We start from the raw sequence: 17,616 nt of genomic DNA, 5'->3' as shown, positions 1-17,616 counted from the left end.
TGTGTGTGTGTGTGTCCTCCCCAGACGGAGGCTGCTCTCATGTATGATGCGGTGTACATGGTGGCGGCGGCGTCCCAGCGCTCCTCCCAGGTGACGGTCAGCTCCCTCCAGTGCCACCGACACAAACCCTGGCGCTTCGGATCGCGCTTCATCAACATGTTTAAAGATGTGAGTGTTCAGCCTCAACGACACCACTCCCTACTTCTGCTTCACTACTGATGGCCGCATGCAGAAACAAGAGTTTCATTCATTCATTCGTTCGTTCATTCATTCATTCAACTTTATTACAGACACAGGGTCCGGATAAATAACAAGACATAACATACAATGAATAACATTATATAATTGAGATAGATATTATAGATAGATAATATCCCATGACGGAGTTAAATATGAGAGCCATTTGGATTATACATGAAGTTTCATATCAATATCTTGCACAGGCAGTGACTATAATAATCATATGATCTGTGTTACATGTGCAGGCTGTCATAGGTACAGTATAGTGGGCACTTTATTCAAGGAAAAAAGGCGTACAGTACTTGCAAAATGCGGCAATAAGCTTTTCACTGTGTTGTTTGTGTGGCAAAAATAAACGCTCACAGTTTTAATTTTAACATACGGTATGCTTCTCAAAAGAAGAATGTTCACCACTGTTAACATGGGCTTACAGTATACTTACTCAAGCTATTACAAGGACATAATATTTCCATCGGTCCAGCTAAATAGAGCCATTAAGAGCATAACATTGTACATTTAGCAGATGGAAGGTTATTGAAAAACAACAATCTAGTTAGTGTGTAATTACTCCAGTTTAATTATTGAGTTGATGATTGTGTCGGCTACCTCTGGTTAATTTAATTTAAATGTGCTGGTCTCTCTTGCTCTCTCTAATTGGATGCTTCTTTGATGAATGATCTACTAAATTACAGGCCATGAGATTGTATACAGACATACAGGCCAGGGGACGGACAACTTACTCAAACTGACTGGACAACTTACTCAAACTGATTACAGTCTGTCTTAGCAGAGAAGCATAGCAGCACAGAGCATAGCTCTTCACTCCATAGTAAATACAATAGCTTCTGAATATAAGAAAGAGATGGTAGGGAGAAGAGCTGTTGTGTCTATGAAGGGGTACTTCTGATAGAGACAAAATATTATACTTGTGAGTTCTGGTGAGTAGTAGTACACTGACTTTCTACGGTGAATTATTGTAAGTTGCTTTGGATAAAAGCATCTCCTAAATTACTAATGTAATGATAGGTGATTGGGAGTGTGGGCGATCTATGGAGGCCTTCTAGGGACAGAGTGTTCTTTGTACAGAGAGGGTGATATTCAGGGATGTTTAGAGTGGACATTGGTGGCAATGCAATCCCATGCTTAACACCCCAATGGGATCTGTGCTCTCCAATCATGCGTGGATCCAGGGTGTACAGTAATGACCGCCAACACACGGTGAGAGATAATAGATTGATGATGATTTACAAACGGGCATAATGACCGAATACATCTGCATCAGCCAAGTAGGTCCAACAGTCCACTGAGAATGTGAAAAGGCAGCATGCAATCATAGAGCAATGATACCCAATGGCTCTCTCTGGAACAGAGAGCATGCAGCATGCTAGTCCAGCACCATGTCACACAGGTGTAACACACTATATGCGTGTGGATTTTATTCCTGCTTCACAGTTGGTGAAAAGATGAACAGGCCTATACAACATATTTTATATTGACTGGCTGTGATGCCGCACACTCAAACTTCTTCGAATGCAAAAATATCACTTGACAATGTTGAATTCGACTTAAGGCCTTATTTGTAGTCCTTAACTGTACATATTGCTATGATCAGGCTGACTTGTTTTAGTCCATTATTTTGCTATTTAAGGCTTCTCTATTTTTTAGTCCTTATTTGTATACTACTATGATGAGGATTTATTATATCTTGTATTGTGTTATTTTTTGATATGATTGTATATGGTAAATTATGTTCTTTATATTAGGCAATGTTCCCTACAGTACATTTCTAGATTTTCTTAGTGTGATTGTGTGTGTGTACTGCCATCCTATAGGCTTATTTGAGGACCGAGATGTGGTTGACCCTAATTGATGTCAATTGTGGGCCACACCTTATCAGTTGGGTGTGTCCACTTAACCCACCTGTGTGTGTATATAAGTGTCTCTAATGTCTATGATGGCAAAATGACCCTGATGAAGGCTCCGTTCTGAAACGTTGGTCTTTAAAAAAAATCAAAAAAATCAAAAAAAAATCATATTTTTGCATGGAAGAAGTTACAGTGTGTGGCATTACCTTTTGTCCTATGTTTACTGCCGCTGCCAGCACCTCAAGACAGTAGGTGTGTGTTCCCTCTTTTTCACATATTGACTGGCTGTAAAATGGCCTCTGCCAGCTTGACACACATTTGTATTTCACAATGTTAGTGTTAAATATTTAGCTGCATTATCCTCCACACCTCACAGGCACCGCAAAGTTTATTGTTGCTCTTTATTCTAGTCATAACTCAAAACTAGACAGGGGGATGGGCCTTTGGCGTCATTACAACATAGCATTAACTTTCGCTGTTGAGTGGATAATGGATACAAGTCTACATGCCAGATGCATGCTTTCAGTTCCAGTGAGGGTGAGCTGCTGATCTAGTATGATGACAGGGATGTCCAAACAAGTCTTCAAATAAAAAAAAAAGACAATTGCATCATTCTTGGTCGTTTTATGATAATGTTTGAAATATTAGGGACACTGAATGCATCATACAACTCCCAGATACCCAACTGAAAGTCATGTTGAGTCATTAACTGCAAGCCCAATCTTGAATCTATGAAAACGTCATGGATTCCATATGCATAATGCTACTTGATCACCTCCATAGACAGATTAGCATGCTAAACTGAGCAGTGTTCCCTGCAGGGGGTGGGGGGTGGATCAGCCTTCTCTTGGAAGGGTGAGGTTGCGTGTGCTCCTCCCTGCCTGCCCAGAGTCGGGGATATTTCAGCTGACTGGTCTTCAACAAACAGCCTCTTCAGCAGCCGTCACGTCTCCAGCCCAGGGAATGTCCTCTGATGCCTACGCTCTGCTCTCGTTATCTTACTGAGCTTGGCCTGTCCCACCCAGCTCACATCATGGCACAGACCCTATACCCTAACCATGTTCTCCGAAGAGCAATAACTCCCCTAATCAACATCATGATTGTCATGAATCACTGAAAACACGGCCTGTAATTGATCAAGTGAATTGATCGGTTGGTTTCAATGGAAATTGCTTTAACTGTGCCAGTGTAAACATGACCACTACGACTGCTGCATCAATTTACACAGGCGTTTTTTATTCCTGTGTTGTCAGCTTTCTCACTGCCAGGCTGCAGCTTTTGAAGTGTACTAGTGTGCGTCTGTAGGAAGAGATAAACATTCAGTCTTTCATTTACTTTGTCTCATCTTCCCTCTACCCCCCCCCCTGCCCCACCCTCCCTCTACCCCTGCCCCACCCTCCCTCTACCCCCAACCCCACCCTCCCCCAGGCACAGTGGAATGGTTTGACAGGACAGATCATTATAAACAAGACGGATGGCTTACGGAAAGAGTTCGACCTAGATGTCATCAGTCTGAAAGAGGATGGCATGGAGAAGGTGAGAATTTGACCCACTTCCTGGTGTATTCTGACAGTAGACATCATCAAAGCGTTGCCATGGCACCGGTGAACTAAAGGACAAGCACGTCATGGCATTTGTATTTTTTACCCAATTGAATTCAAATGCCTTCTTTCTATTATTTTTTTTCAAGAAAATCGCAGGGAATAGTCGACTCAATAAAGTGTGGAAAAAGGTTTGTATTGTGATTGCTGTGCCCTTGTAGTGTTGCTAGCCTTAAGCTACGTAGCTCTGCCCACCCCTGTCCTCTGTGTTGTTTCCCTTTGTGCTGGTCCACTCTTAAGGAAGGTCTCAACTCAGGAAACGAACCACCTTTCGTCACAGGCACTGGTAAACAGTCGAATTGACTGTCAGACATTGCAATGTGCCATGTTATTGCAAAGGTTATTTTATGTATTGGATTGTGTGACATTTTTCCCCCCATCCTCTCTTTCTTATTGCTTATAATGGTTTTATTGATATCAGATTTTTTATATTGTACCCCAGACCCCAGGAAGAATAGTCGCTGCTGAGGCAGTGACTAATGGGGATCTGAAATAAAGAAATAAAGAAATAAAGATATTCTCAAGCCATCCCTTCATGTTTCTCTCCTCTTCTGTATATAGAGTGATGAGGTCTGTTGTAGCTTTGTAGGCTGAAAAGTAAACATTTCTAACATTTGGGGTGTTGTCCAAAATCCCTATGGGGAAGAAAGGAATGTGATTTGTATGTTTTGTTCTAAAGTATATAATAAAATATTAGTTTTGTTCATTTTGAAGCCCATAAGATAAATTCAGACTACACGACTGTCAAAGTCATCAAATTGCAGTACTGCACACACTACACAACTTCTCTGTCTTGAAATCGGTTCTCTTGAAGTCGTGGGTCTCACACTACATGGCTGATTGGCGACAGAGGGTCACAAGATGATTCATGAGGAGGAGTCCCCAATGAGTCTGTGTAGTCTTCAAACTACATGTAACAATTTCCCCCCAGGGATGAATACATTTAGGCTACGGCTATCTATGTATCTATAGCTACAGTAGATCTATCTATCTATCTATCTATCTATCTATCTCTCTCTCTCTCTCTCTCTCTCTCTCTCTCTCTCTCTCTCTCTCTCTCTCTCTCTCTCTCTCTCTCTCTCTCTCTCTCTCTATCTATCTATCTATCTATCTATCTATCTATCTATCTATCTATCTATCTATCTATCTATCTATCTATCTATCTATCTATCTATCTAATCTGCCTGCCTGCCTGCCTGCCTGCCTGCCTGTCTGTCTATCTACAGTATCTGTCTGTGTTGGATTGTCTTTTCTGAGTTGTAGGTTACTAATAATTTTGCAATGTAGCTGCCTGCTCGTACTAAAAAGCTTGTGTGTACTGTGTGCCAATTCATTTTGATAGAAACTATGCCAATTTATTCTAATACAAACTCTATTATTGTGCCCCACCATAGCCTACATATAGATGCACGATAAGACAGGGTTCATTGAAGTGGCTGTGGATGACAGCAGAGGAATTTGATTTCACTACAGGATTTGTCCACGACACGACCAGATATTTAACCAGCTAGATATCTAGTCAGAGCTCACGACTCACTGGGGATGCATTGTGAACTCTCATATAACCTAACCCTAACCCTTCCATGGACAAATTTGGCATACTTCACATGCATTTTTCAGATGGCCCTGTAATCAATGGCAGCATGTCCGAAAGACATGGGACTCATGGAGCTTAGGCTAATTTCAATAACAGTTGGCATATCGCAACATCAAAATCAGAAGCAATTTGTGGCTTCAAAATTCACAAAACTCATCTTCAACCACGTATTTGAACTTTTAGAACAGAACATAAACCAAGACCTTATTTTCAGCATTTTTCAGCAAGTCACTTCATTTTTCCTATAGGGATTTTGGATTACATCCCAAATGTCGGAAATGCTAATTTACAGCCTACAAAATGGCAACCTCATCCCACCCCTCTATAGTAGGCTAGGATTATTAGCTAAATCTTATTACCTTCGCCAGGACAACAGAGTTTTATACACAATTATGTTTTTGGTGCCCTGTATCTGTCTTGTCTTGTCTTGTCTGTCTGTCTGTCTGTCAGCAGGATTACGCAAAAACTACCAGGCCCATTTACATGACACTTGGTGGAGGGGTGTAGCATGGGCAAAGGAAGAACCCATTACATTTTGGAGTGGATCTGTATCACGGGGCGGATCCACTAATTATTTTTCACTTTCGTTAACATTGCAAGATAAGGCATTCGGCCTTGTTATATTATTTGGTGTTTATTTTTGATATTACAAAATATTTTTTATCAGCAAATTATTTTTCACTCGTTAGCATCCAGATTGAGATATGTCCTTATCTTAACTATAAAAGCCCACTCCACTTAAATGCATTCAAGAACTACAGGCAGAGGTCTTCTACCTCCACGTTCCCTTCCAGTCTTCTTTCTGATATTGTTCAGAGTGATTTGATAAGCGTGAAGATGACACAGAAAATACATCATCTTTGATATCCCATCTCGAAAATCAATCAAAATTTGATCAGGTGATTTATTCTTCCTAGATTGCAGTGTGGAATTCCAACACAGGCCTTAATATGACTGACAGCAACAAGGACGCATCCACAAATGTCACTGATTCCATGGCCAACAGAACCCTGGTTGTCACAACTATTCTGGTAGGAGCATCTTCAATCACATAAACTGCATGCCATGTGGATAATGCAAATGCATTGATGTCGATACTGTCACCTTGCAGGAAAACCCTTACGTCATGTATAAGAAATCAGATAAGCCATTGTATGGAAATGATCGCTTTGAGGGCTACTGTCTGGACCTGCTGAAGGAGCTATCCAACATCCTGGGTTTTGCATACGAGGTCAAGCTGGTGTCTGATGGGAAGTACGGAGCACAGAACGACAAGGGGGAGTGGAACGGAATGGTCAGAGAGCTTATTGATCACGTGAGTCCTCTGACTGCACTGCCTGTATTGGCATTCACAACCACGCTGCATAAATAGGTATAGAGTAATTAGGGATGTAACGATAACCTGTATAATGATAAACCTCAATACAATTGGATTAAAGTTATTGTGATAAAATTATCACTAAAACCTTGTTTAATTTCCGCACTTTGAAAAACTACTGTTCAGTATCAACCAAGTTAACCGTCTCCAAGACACATTATTTTCATGTTTATGCAAACAAAAAGTGCATAGTGTTGCTAATTGTATTTATGGTTTTCAATATAAAACTTGAAATTTGAAAATGTTCTGCACATTTTATAATACCATAATAATACTGACAAACATGATAATTTTGGTTGCTATAATCATGATATGAAATGTTCATACTGTTGCAACTCTAACGGTAATATGACTTACTGTGTGTACGGTGCTGCCTGTCTGTTCATGCTTGTCTCCTGCATTGCCCTGGCAGGTGGCAGACCTGGCTGTGGCTCCTCTCACCATCACCTACGTGAGGGAGAAGGTCATCGACTTCTCCAAACCCTTCATGACCCTGGGCATCAGTATCTTGTACCACAAGCCCAATGGCACCAACCCAGGGGTTTTCTCCTTCCTCAACCCGCTCTCCCCCGATATCTGGATGTATGTGCTGCTGGCATGTCTTGGTGTCAGCTGTGTGCTATTTGTCATTGCCAGGTAAATGGGCACTTACCAATTTGGAATACATCTGAAATACAATTTTGTACAGTATGACTAGTTGTAAGTTTTATTAGTGACCACTTAGCAGTCTACTATGGAAATTCATTTAAATGGCTATGAACTGCAAGACCTGGATAGCATTTTATTCTCTCGTTGGAGTTGAGCAGGTGCACGTGGATTTATTTCTACTTAGTCATGGCATTCTGGGGCTTAAAAGAACACAGGGAACAGATGCTACTCACATTAGTCTTGAAGAGAAGGGATTCATTTGAATAAAATCTTAACCAAACATATTAGGGATTTGGATCCTACTGCACTTCAATGTGGATTCCGTTTGGAAAATAAACTTTATCACTAAGTCTTTCTCTGTTTGTGCTAATGTCAACATAATTGACATTCTAATTTTGATAGTGTGTTTCCGGGTTGGCCTGCAGGTTCACACCCTACGAGTGGTACAATCCTCACCCCTGCAACCCAGACTCAGATGTGGTGGAGAACAATTTCACTCTGATAAACAGTGTCTGGTTTGGAGTTGGAGCCCTTATGCAGCAAGGTACTGTTTTCAGGAGAGATTGATTCTTGTACCCCTCAGATTGAGTTGTCTCTAGAGTTGTTCACGTGTTTGGAAAGTTCAAGGCTATTTAGTTCATGTTAAATTTTGTATGTGCATTGTACTGTCAACTGTCAAATGTTGTAGTTGTTATAAAAAACAACATACTGGATAAAAAAATGAAACCGCACACTCAAGCTCTCGATGCTGGGTGATTTAATCAAATAGACAACGTTTCAGCCCAGCGGCCTTTGTCAAAGTCTGAGAGGCTTTTGACAAAGACCACTAGGATGAAACGTCTGTTTGATTAAATCACCCAGCATTGAGAGCTTGAGTGTGCGGTTTAATGTCTTATCCAGTATATTTCACCCATTACCGGCACCTCTCCAAGACTACGGTGTGCGTTTTCTATATAAGACAACATCACCTGGGTATCTGCTTCTTTTTCATCTATCTTTATGGTTGCTGATACAACAGGATCAGAACTGATGCCTAAAGCCCTCTCCACAAGGATTGTTGGAGGAATATGGTGGTTCTTCACGTTGATCATAATCTCATCGTACACTGCCAACTTGGCTGCCTTTCTGACTGTGGAGAGAATGGATTCACCAATCGACTCTGCAGATGACTTGGCCAAGCAAACCAAAATAGAGTATGGAGCAGTGAGGGATGGCTCCACCATGACCTTCTTTAAGGTAACACTTCCATCTTCATACAGAACTGAGAAGGCAAACACGTAGTAATGTGTCTCAGAGGAAGACAAACACCAATCAACTATGTTTTTGTTCTGGTAGGTTTGAGAGCAGATTATATTGGCACATTCATCCTTAGATATTAAAGTAATACTTTTCATATATTCCTCATCTGGCAGAAACAACAGGGCTGACAGTGGAATATCAGAGCCAATAGTGGCACAACAGGACTGACAGTGAAACATTGGGGCTGATAGTGAAACATGGAGCAACAGGGTTGACAGTGGAACAACAGGGATGATAGTGAAGCATGGAACAACAGGGTTGACAGTGGAACAACAGGGTTGACAGTGGAACAACAGGGCTGATGGTGAAACATGGAACAACAGGGTTGGCAGTGGAACAACATAATTGGATCAAGGGAAAGTGAGAGGAAGGTTAGGAGTAAATTGCCACCCTCATATTGCCATGACAATAGCAACCTGTAGTGGTTTGTGAAGATAGTGCATGATTACGGTCCCTATAGCAACAGCACCTCTGAGTAGACACAGCGAAGGAAGATCTGTACGCAGCTGTCACATCACGGTTGATCTAGACTCTAGATCAACCGTTTATCCCGTTGCTTATACAGTAGCAGAGCTCTAGATTCTAGAGCTCTGCTACTGTATAAGCAACGGGATAAACGTATCCAGAGCAGCAGAAAACACCAAGTCAAAGTCAAGTTTATTTATGTAGCACATCCATGCAAGCAAATGTACTGTACAATAGCACACAATGCTTTGCAGAATAAAGAAAAGATAAATTAAAACATGGTTTGTAGTAAATGGTACACAAAACATAAAACAAAGCAAGACAGATAATATTCGAAAAAAAGAGAATAGAAAGTTTAAAAGAAACTGTGAAAAAAACGTTTAGATTGGTTTACATTTAATTTAATTTAATTTAATTAAAGATGTAATTATAACACAAGTACAGCTACATGATAAAAGTAAGAAGGTATGTCTTAAGATCTTGCTTAAAAGTTCCTACATTTTCAGACATTCTTACATGTAGGCTTTCTGGCAGGGTATTCCAGAGGCTGGGGGCATAAAAACTGAAGGCTAATTCCCCATATCTATTGGACCTGGCTCTAGGAACCATTAAAAGTTTAGTGCCAGAGGACCTACTTGGTGCATGCCTGACATGTATTCACGTGCATACCTATGGAGTGCTTTGTAAACTAATAATCTTAAATAAATCTTAAATACTAAAATAATCTTAAAATGTATTCTAAAACGGACAGCTAACCAGTGTAGTGATTGTGAGATTGGTGTGATGAGGGCCCTCATTCTGGTCTCATTCTAGGTTTTTGACCTGGCAATTGGTGTTCAGTGTTTCAGTTCAGTGTGTTTTTAAGTGCTCAGATAGTCTCTCCCTTTCAACTTTATTGCCAATGATCAACACATCTGTTTTGTCCTGGTTTAACCTAAGGAAGTTCAGTGACATCCATACACTTATATCAGCAATACATTCTACCAAGTGGTCAACTGAGCTGTAATCATCAGATGTCACAAAGATATACTCTAGATCTGGTTGTCATCTGCATAGCTATGGTAGCTACTATTGTGCCTTTTAATGATGTCACGTAGGGGGTAGCCTATACAGACAAGTAAGGGCCCTAGAATGGATCCTTGTGGGACCCCACATGTCATAGAAATGTTTTATAGAAATGTTTTTGAGCTGTGATCAGCAAGGGTGACAGAAGAACTCTTTGGCAATTAGATAGGTCCTGAACCAGTCAAGGACTGGACCAGAGAGGCCGCCCCAGTTCTGAAGTCTTCTAATAAGGATATCATGATCTATAGTGTCAAAAACTGCGCACAGGTCCAGAAGGACAAGGACAGAGAGATTTTTGGAGTCAGCGTTGATTCTGCGTTCATTTACAAAGTATCAAGGATGCATTTTGCATCTAGAAAGTCATTCAACTGTTTGAATACATTTTTCTCAAGAATTTTACTTAAAAATCGGAGGTACTACTGTTTGCTCAAATGTCAACATCCCATGCAATATAAAAATGTGTATCATGCATTTAATAATGCTTCTTCTGGCATTCCATAAACATCTATTTCTCACTCTTAATGTGAATTACCATTGCCCAAAATTTGGTAAATGCTCTCTATCATTCCCCAGAAATCTAAGATCTCCACCTATGAGAAGATGTGGGCGTTCATGAGCAGCAGGAAGAACACGGCCCTAGTGAAGAACAATAGGGAGGGCATCCAGAGAGTCCTCACCACGGACTACGCTCTGCTCATGGAGTCCACCAGCATCGAGTACATCAGCCAGCGCAACTGCAACCTCACCCAGATTGGCGGACTGATAGACTCCAAGGGCTATGGGGTGGGAACTCCCATTGGTAAGATGGGGGGGGGGGCATGTCAACTTTTATGTACAAAAATGTAATTGTATAATCAAAGATATGTGACATTACTGTCCATCATTTGAAATAGTGATACCTCAGTGTTCTCATACACACTCTCATCTCCTAGGCTCCCCATATAGAGATAAGGTGACCATAGCCATCCTGCAGCTCCAGGAAGAAGGGAAGCTTCACATGATGAAGGAGAAGTGGTGGAGAGGGAACGGCTGCCCAGAGGAGGACAGCAAAGAGGCCAGTGCCTTGGGGGTGGAGAACATCGGAGGCATCTTCATAGTGCTGGCTGCCGGACTAGTCCTCTCTGTTTTTGTTGCTATCGGAGAGTTTATATACAAATCCAGGAAAAACTTGGACATAGAGGAGGTGAGTGTGGGCCAGTGCGAGTGGCACAACAAGTATTAACACTATGGAAATCATCCCACAACTGTCACCATGGCTCCTTTACACAGTTGCTTTTCAGATTGGTGCTTTTAAAGGCCAACAAAGACATTTCAAGCAGAAGTTTGAATGTGAAGGACTGCAGTGCTATAATCACACGTACAGTACTTTATCGTAGATTAGTGTTTGACGTAGTTTTGATGTAGATAAACAATGTACATTTTATGATTGATCGGAATAATACTTTTTAGGTCCTATTTATGATGAGTGATGGTTGTTGGCTTTTGAAAATGTGACACTGTCTTGGCCTTGCTGTTTTTCAGAATCAAATCAATGTGTTGTGTGTTGTTCTTTGGCATGCAATGATAGGCAGAGTGGTATTGGTATGGTGATGACATCACAGTAGCTAGCTGATGGTATTGTGATGATATTACAGTAGCTGACAATGGTATTGTGATGACATCACAGTAGCTAGGCGATGGTGTTGTGATGACATCACAGTGACTAGGTGATGGTATTGTGAGTGGAATCACAATGGATGCTGTAAGGCACACATTTCCAAACAAAAAATTGTTAGGTATGAGGATACTCTTTTGACATCCAGGTATTGAAACACCATACCAACCCTGCTTCTTACCATGTTTGCATGCAATCAGTTATATATTTTAAAAAACAACAAACATTTTTATTAAGTTAATGTGTGATATGAGTTTTCCAACTGTTTATGGATGAGATATCCCTTAATACTTTCTTCATTACAGTGAGTTGTTTTCATTGTCTATACTTACTTTTTTTGTGCTAAAGTTGGCATTGTTTCTGAATGTCTAAAGATATGTGAGAACATGATTTTCTTTGCCTCTTATTTTTGTCAGAGCTTATTTTGTTGTTCAGCAGGCAAGGCATTTTGTTTCTGTCAGGAACAGGAGTCTGACTGCATGCCGCATGTTTTCATTACAATCCAGGAAGAACTCTGTCTAGATAATCACCTGCTTTCAACCCAGGAACAACTCTGTCTAGATAATCACCTGCTTTCAACCCAGGAACAACTCTGTCTAAATAATCACCTGCTTTCAATCCAGGAACAACTCTGTCTAGATATTCACCTGCTTTCAACCCAGGGACCACTCATAATCCAATGTTTCCGCTGGTAAGGTTTTGCAGTCAGCAAGCATCATTTGTCAATTAGACGGCCCACACCACAAGCGCGAGCACAACATGTGAATCAGAGGCGCTGCCCTGAATGACTGACTGACTGACTGACTGACTGACTGACTGACTGACTGACTGACTGACTGACTGATTGATTGAGCGACCGTCTTTTTGGCTGGCTGAGCCAAAAGTTTAACGATGCTAGCTAGCGTTAATGTTCCTTCAACCACCTAAAAAGTGCCAGTCAAAGCAACAGCAAATGCAATTAAATATCAGTTAAGTGTAGCCTAATCTAGCCTATTAATTATGTAAACTATGTAAAAAAAATAAAAGGCAGTGACCAGCACAGAGTTGAGGGACAGGTGAGGGGAGAGGATAGAGGTTGTTGAGAGGAGAGCAGGAGAAGAGAGAGGAGAAGGAAGGGGACAGGAGAGAGTGAAGATGAGAGATTAGAAAGTCTGATGATTTAGACGGAATGAGTATGCAGTTAAGCATAAATGGGCATCAAACATTGATTTTTATTAAATAAAACATTAAGCTATATCTATTATTCTCACCCCATAACTCAAAATTAAAGAAATCATGTAGGCTAAACATGCTGTTTCAGTATACCTTTCAGTATATGTTTCACAATTTTGTTATTTTCATTCTTTTAAAGTTACAGAATACAGGAAACCAAGTCTCTTATTTTTCTGGGGGAGGAACCCCACACCCCCCACTTTGGTATAGAAATCCTCCCTATTTTGCCGGTCTTGAGCTTGGTACCACCACACCAAGATATCAATTCCACTGTAAACACAGCATAATCATAATTTATTTTTTTGCTATTGTAGTTTTTCAACATTCTAGGATTTGCTTTTGGGCATGGTGCATAACATGGAGACATCAGTGGACAGGGTGCACGGACAAGACTGCACAGTGCAAAGAGCAAGTCTAGAGATTCAGTCTCTGTAGAGATTCACCTCCTTCCAGAAGACCCCAGGTCTTGTCAGTTATGCCTGTATTTCAGGTGCTTTATGCAATATATTCTTGTTTTCTTTTTAGTGAGTTCGTCTTGCAGTAGATGCTTCCTACACCTGGCAAATCCCTCAGTAATCAACTCATCTCCATAAGCAGGCTTAGTAACACTTCATTTGAAAGGGTGTGCAAATGACATGACATGGAGCTAACCATGATATGACGTAATACAATTTGGACTACTATCCTCAAATTCCTCATATTTTGTAGAATTACTGTAGGTTTTCAGCCTGCATGAGGGTAACCATTAAATAATATTATTGAGTGGGTTATGGACACAACTCAGATGCCCCCAGGTTTAAGTCAGTTTAGCTGTCACACAGCATGGAACATCTTACCGCTCTGTTTAAAGTATTCTCTCACCCGAAAACTTGTCTATTAACGTGCAGCCTTTTTGTCTGCTCAAGGTATGTTTGTGAATTTTTGAAGCTAAAACTTGATGACATACTGCAGCATATCAAAGGGATTGTCATTGACTTCACAGAGTTACTCCTCTTCATCCCCTATGAGACACGAGGCTTCTTTGCTCATTGTAGTTTCTGTAACAATATGTTTTTACCGTGTGGTGTTGTTAGCGTTACGCCCATGGATGTATTACGCCCAACCCCCAAACCTGGAGGGCCAGTGTGCTGACTTTTGTCTGTCTCCTGTCGAGACCAATTTACTAAGGTTCAACCTACTGTACCAGTAGCTGGAGGCTCCCCCCAGCAGCTCTGAGGGACTAAAAACACACAAGCCTCTCCACCACCACAAAGTTACAGCACAAGGAGAGTAGCCTACCTGGAATAATAACATGCAAATCAATACTGCTGCTGAATGAATACACTATGAAGATAGGGCTTAGGGTTAGATTAGACACAGAGAACAGGAGAACCTTCAATAGAATCCAAACCCCAGACACTTTGGGATTTAAGATTAGATTAGACAACTTTGTTGAAGTCCTTGACAATTAATCTAGGCTATTTGTAGTTCAGCTAGTTATATTCTCTGTCACAATTTTCACATGGGTCCTTTTTCAGTGTATTCCATTAAGTGCTGTGATGGAAGAGCCTGCCGTTTCTCTAACAGTGTTAAAGGAAGAAAAGGACCAGAGCCAAGATCCAGAGCCAAGCAACGCTGCCCAGCATTCTCCTGAGCCATCCTGAACAGAAGGAAAACATTCACATAGCAATGAACCTGGCTTCAACATTCAACAAACATTCTGCCTAGTTTATAGCAGAGCTGCATATGAGTTTGAATGAATTCATGAATAAAAAATAAATTAGCCACTATTTTATGGATTGTATGGTGATGTCCTTCATAAAACCATTATTAACTATTTTATTCTGGCTAAAGAGATGAATTACTCAGTGTTGTGCCTCAAATCCCCATCTCTCTCTCCCTCCCTCCTTCCCTCCCTCTCTGCCTCCCTCTCCTAATCTAGGAATAGAACACCATGAATAGAATTGCAATAATACAAAGCTTATGTGTGCATCATCTCTGATATCACCCACTCACTACATGGATTAGACATACAGTAGGACAGAGCAGTAAGGTGGCCAGACGTACAGCAGGACAGAGCAGTGGCCAGACATTACATTACAGTAATTTAGCAGACATTTTTATCCAAAGCAACTTACAATAATTGCATTTAACGTAGGCAGTCAGGGGCGAATTCACTAAAGGATTGCGCAGCTTTTCCTGGCGCAAAGCCTGTGCAAATAAGTCAAAAATTATGTTTGCTATTCACAAAGCCCTCGCAAAGGGTGAAATACGGTGTTAACTGCGTTGCGTTCGTCATTGCGTTTCTCTGCGCCGGTGTTATTAGCTCATATTTAAATTAGGTAATATGGGCGGAGAATGTTCCCCTTTCTATGCAAATGAACATTATTGCCGAACCCGCCCAATTCACAAAGATCGGCGCAAATTGCCTCACGCAGTTGAAGTGAAATTAATTGCGTTTTCAGAGACGTGGTGGTATTTAAGCGCAAGGGGTGTGTCGCGGCCAGCCTGTCCGCTGATCATGTCAATCAATCAATCAATCAATCAAAGCTTTATTTATATAGCGCATTTCATACCCAGAGGCAACACAATGCGCTTTACAGAGAACAAGGGAGGTGGGCAGACATCCCACCCCTACATATTCCAGAGGGAAGCAAAAAAACAGTAATCACCCGGGGGCCAGATAAGTGAGCTGTAAAAATTCTTCCCTGACCCCTCTCAACGAGGCGATCGAGCAAGCTCCTGGAGTATGTTTGTCTACCGGCTAAGAACATTTATAGAGCAATAAATAACATTAAATAACATTTTCAGAGTAAGAGAGGCTAATAACATCATAGGAGAGACATGGCAAACATTGGTGTATGTCTGTGTGTGCATAAATGTGCCTGGGCCCAGATAGAGGCAGGGGTTTGGGTAGGGTGGGGGGTAGGAAAAGGATACGGACCCGGGTTAGGGTGAGGGGAAGGGGATCTGAGCCCAGGACTGGTGTATGTCAGTGTGTGTGTGAGTGTGCCTGGGTCCAGGTAGAGGCAGGGGTCAGGGGTAGGGTGGGGGTAGGAAGAGGATACGGACCCGGGGTAGGGTGAGGGGAAGGGGGTACTGGACCCAGGCCTAAGGCCGGGTCAGCAGCAAATGTTAGCAGTGATTCCTGCGAGGCGAATTCGGCATCGCAATGCCAGTCATGTTGTTCGTGAGAGAATATTTAGAAGAAGGTCACTTTTTGATTTAACACTAGAACCACCGTGGTAGCTGTTTGGACACCAGAGCGCGCAGCTCTTCAGCCAACTGGAGGATGAAGTCGCGTCTGGGGAGGCTCAGTTGACTATGCCCACCCGTCCCCAGCGAGTCCAAGCTCCCCCAATGAATAATACTTATTTATAATAGCCTACATAGCACGAAACTGTGCGTATAATAGTCTATACGCGAAACTGCGCATTCCCTATAGCTGTTCATTGAACGGCTGGGGGCCGATATAGGTATAAATAAATAAAAACATAGCCTACACAATATTTTTTTTATTTGAATGGTCTTGAAAATATTTTGCTTTTGTATCATAGGTATCATCTTCAGCCATGGATGATGACTCCCGTGCGCAATCCTTCCAACGTTGGAGAGGCGGCGTACAACTGGGCTCACATCAGGACGCGCGGTGTGATTGAGTGCACATTTGGAATCCTGAAAAGCCGTTTAGATGCCTAGATCGTACCGGTGGGGCAATGTTATACACTCCCCCAAAAGTATGCCAGATCATCGTGCTGCAACTTGCATAACATAAAATGACAATTTTTCATTTGTTCGTCTTTTCAAATCATTCCACCTCCGTTTGCAGTCTTCCGCGTTTACACACACACATGGCACTGACTGATTGGGAAATTAAACCCCAAATATGTTTTTTTGCTGCAGTCGTGATATTTTTTGCGGAAAGCTGTGAGACATGTTTTTGAACCTCGTCCGTGAGGCCTTCAAGTTCGCTGTCTGTAAATCGTATCTTTCTTTTTCTGTCTGCCATCGTCCAATGATATGCATACGAGTTGTATGCGCTGTATGCGCAGTATTTATAGTCATTTCCTATATCAGCAGCAAATTGCACTCAGCCGCAAACACCGAATGGGCGTGTTTGCGCTGGGATATTATTAGCGCAATGTCTTTAGTGAATAGGTTTTTAAAACGGAGCACATAGCTGGCGCAACTGACGCGCAATGTAATGGTGCAATTAGCGGGCGCAATTTGCTTTAGTGAATTCGCCCCTCAGTGTACTATTATTTGCCAGAACTCACAAGTGCATCTCCTTCCTAAACCAGTGACTAAGAGCATAATCTACTGTAGTGCTACAGTCAAAGTGCATGAGTAGCAAAATATAAATACAATAGGTGCTTAAGAGGGAGGATCCTGGTAGTACTTCTAGGCTGGTAGTACTTCAGGCTCAAAACTAAGAGTTTTAAGCCTGCGGCGAACAATGGGTATCAACTCTGCTGTCCTGACGTCAGTGGGCAGTTCATTCCACCACTGCGGGGCCAGGACAGAAGAGAGCCGTGACCGCGTCAATCGACCGCATAGGCCTCGATGTGACGGGGAAAACACTACCCCAAGGTAGTAGGAGGGAGCTATTCCTT

The 17,616-nt window shown here is 41.7% G+C and overlaps 1 protein-coding gene across 2 annotated transcripts in view; it reads left to right on the top strand.

Annotated features, from left to right (window-relative positions):
* The window catches only part of LOC311316144 (glutamate receptor ionotropic, kainate 1), a gene marked incomplete at both ends in the record, with an annotated part of 36,527 nt that extends 25,147 nt beyond the window's left edge, over nt 1-11,380 (top strand). The window contains 10 exons of one of the 2 annotated variants that reach the window (XM_084446929.1): nt 25-168; nt 3,534-3,641; nt 3,796-3,837; nt 6,221-6,334; nt 6,415-6,618; nt 7,094-7,317; nt 7,755-7,873; nt 8,348-8,565; nt 10,732-10,957; nt 11,091-11,380. In XM_084446929.1, the coding sequence (XP_084303055.1) occupies nt 25-168; nt 3,534-3,641; nt 3,796-3,837; nt 6,221-6,334; nt 6,415-6,618; nt 7,094-7,317; nt 7,755-7,873; nt 8,348-8,565; nt 10,732-10,957; nt 11,091-11,380 (1,689 nt within the window). The remainder of the gene's footprint in view (nt 1-24; nt 169-3,533; nt 3,642-3,795; nt 3,838-6,220; nt 6,335-6,414; nt 6,619-7,093; nt 7,318-7,754; nt 7,874-8,347; nt 8,566-10,731; nt 10,958-11,090) is intronic. The other variant, XM_084446930.1, reaches the window with a different exon arrangement.
* Between the last annotated feature and the right edge of the window lie 6,236 nt (nt 11,381-17,616).

Source organism: Borostomias antarcticus (assembly GCF_949987555.1).
Source record: "Borostomias antarcticus genome assembly, chromosome: 1".
In the NCBI taxonomy this organism is placed as follows: domain Eukaryota; kingdom Metazoa; phylum Chordata; class Actinopteri; order Stomiiformes; family Stomiidae; genus Borostomias; species Borostomias antarcticus.
The sequence above is the reverse complement of the archived record's forward strand: the minus strand, read 5'-3'. Positions and strand labels throughout refer to the sequence as shown.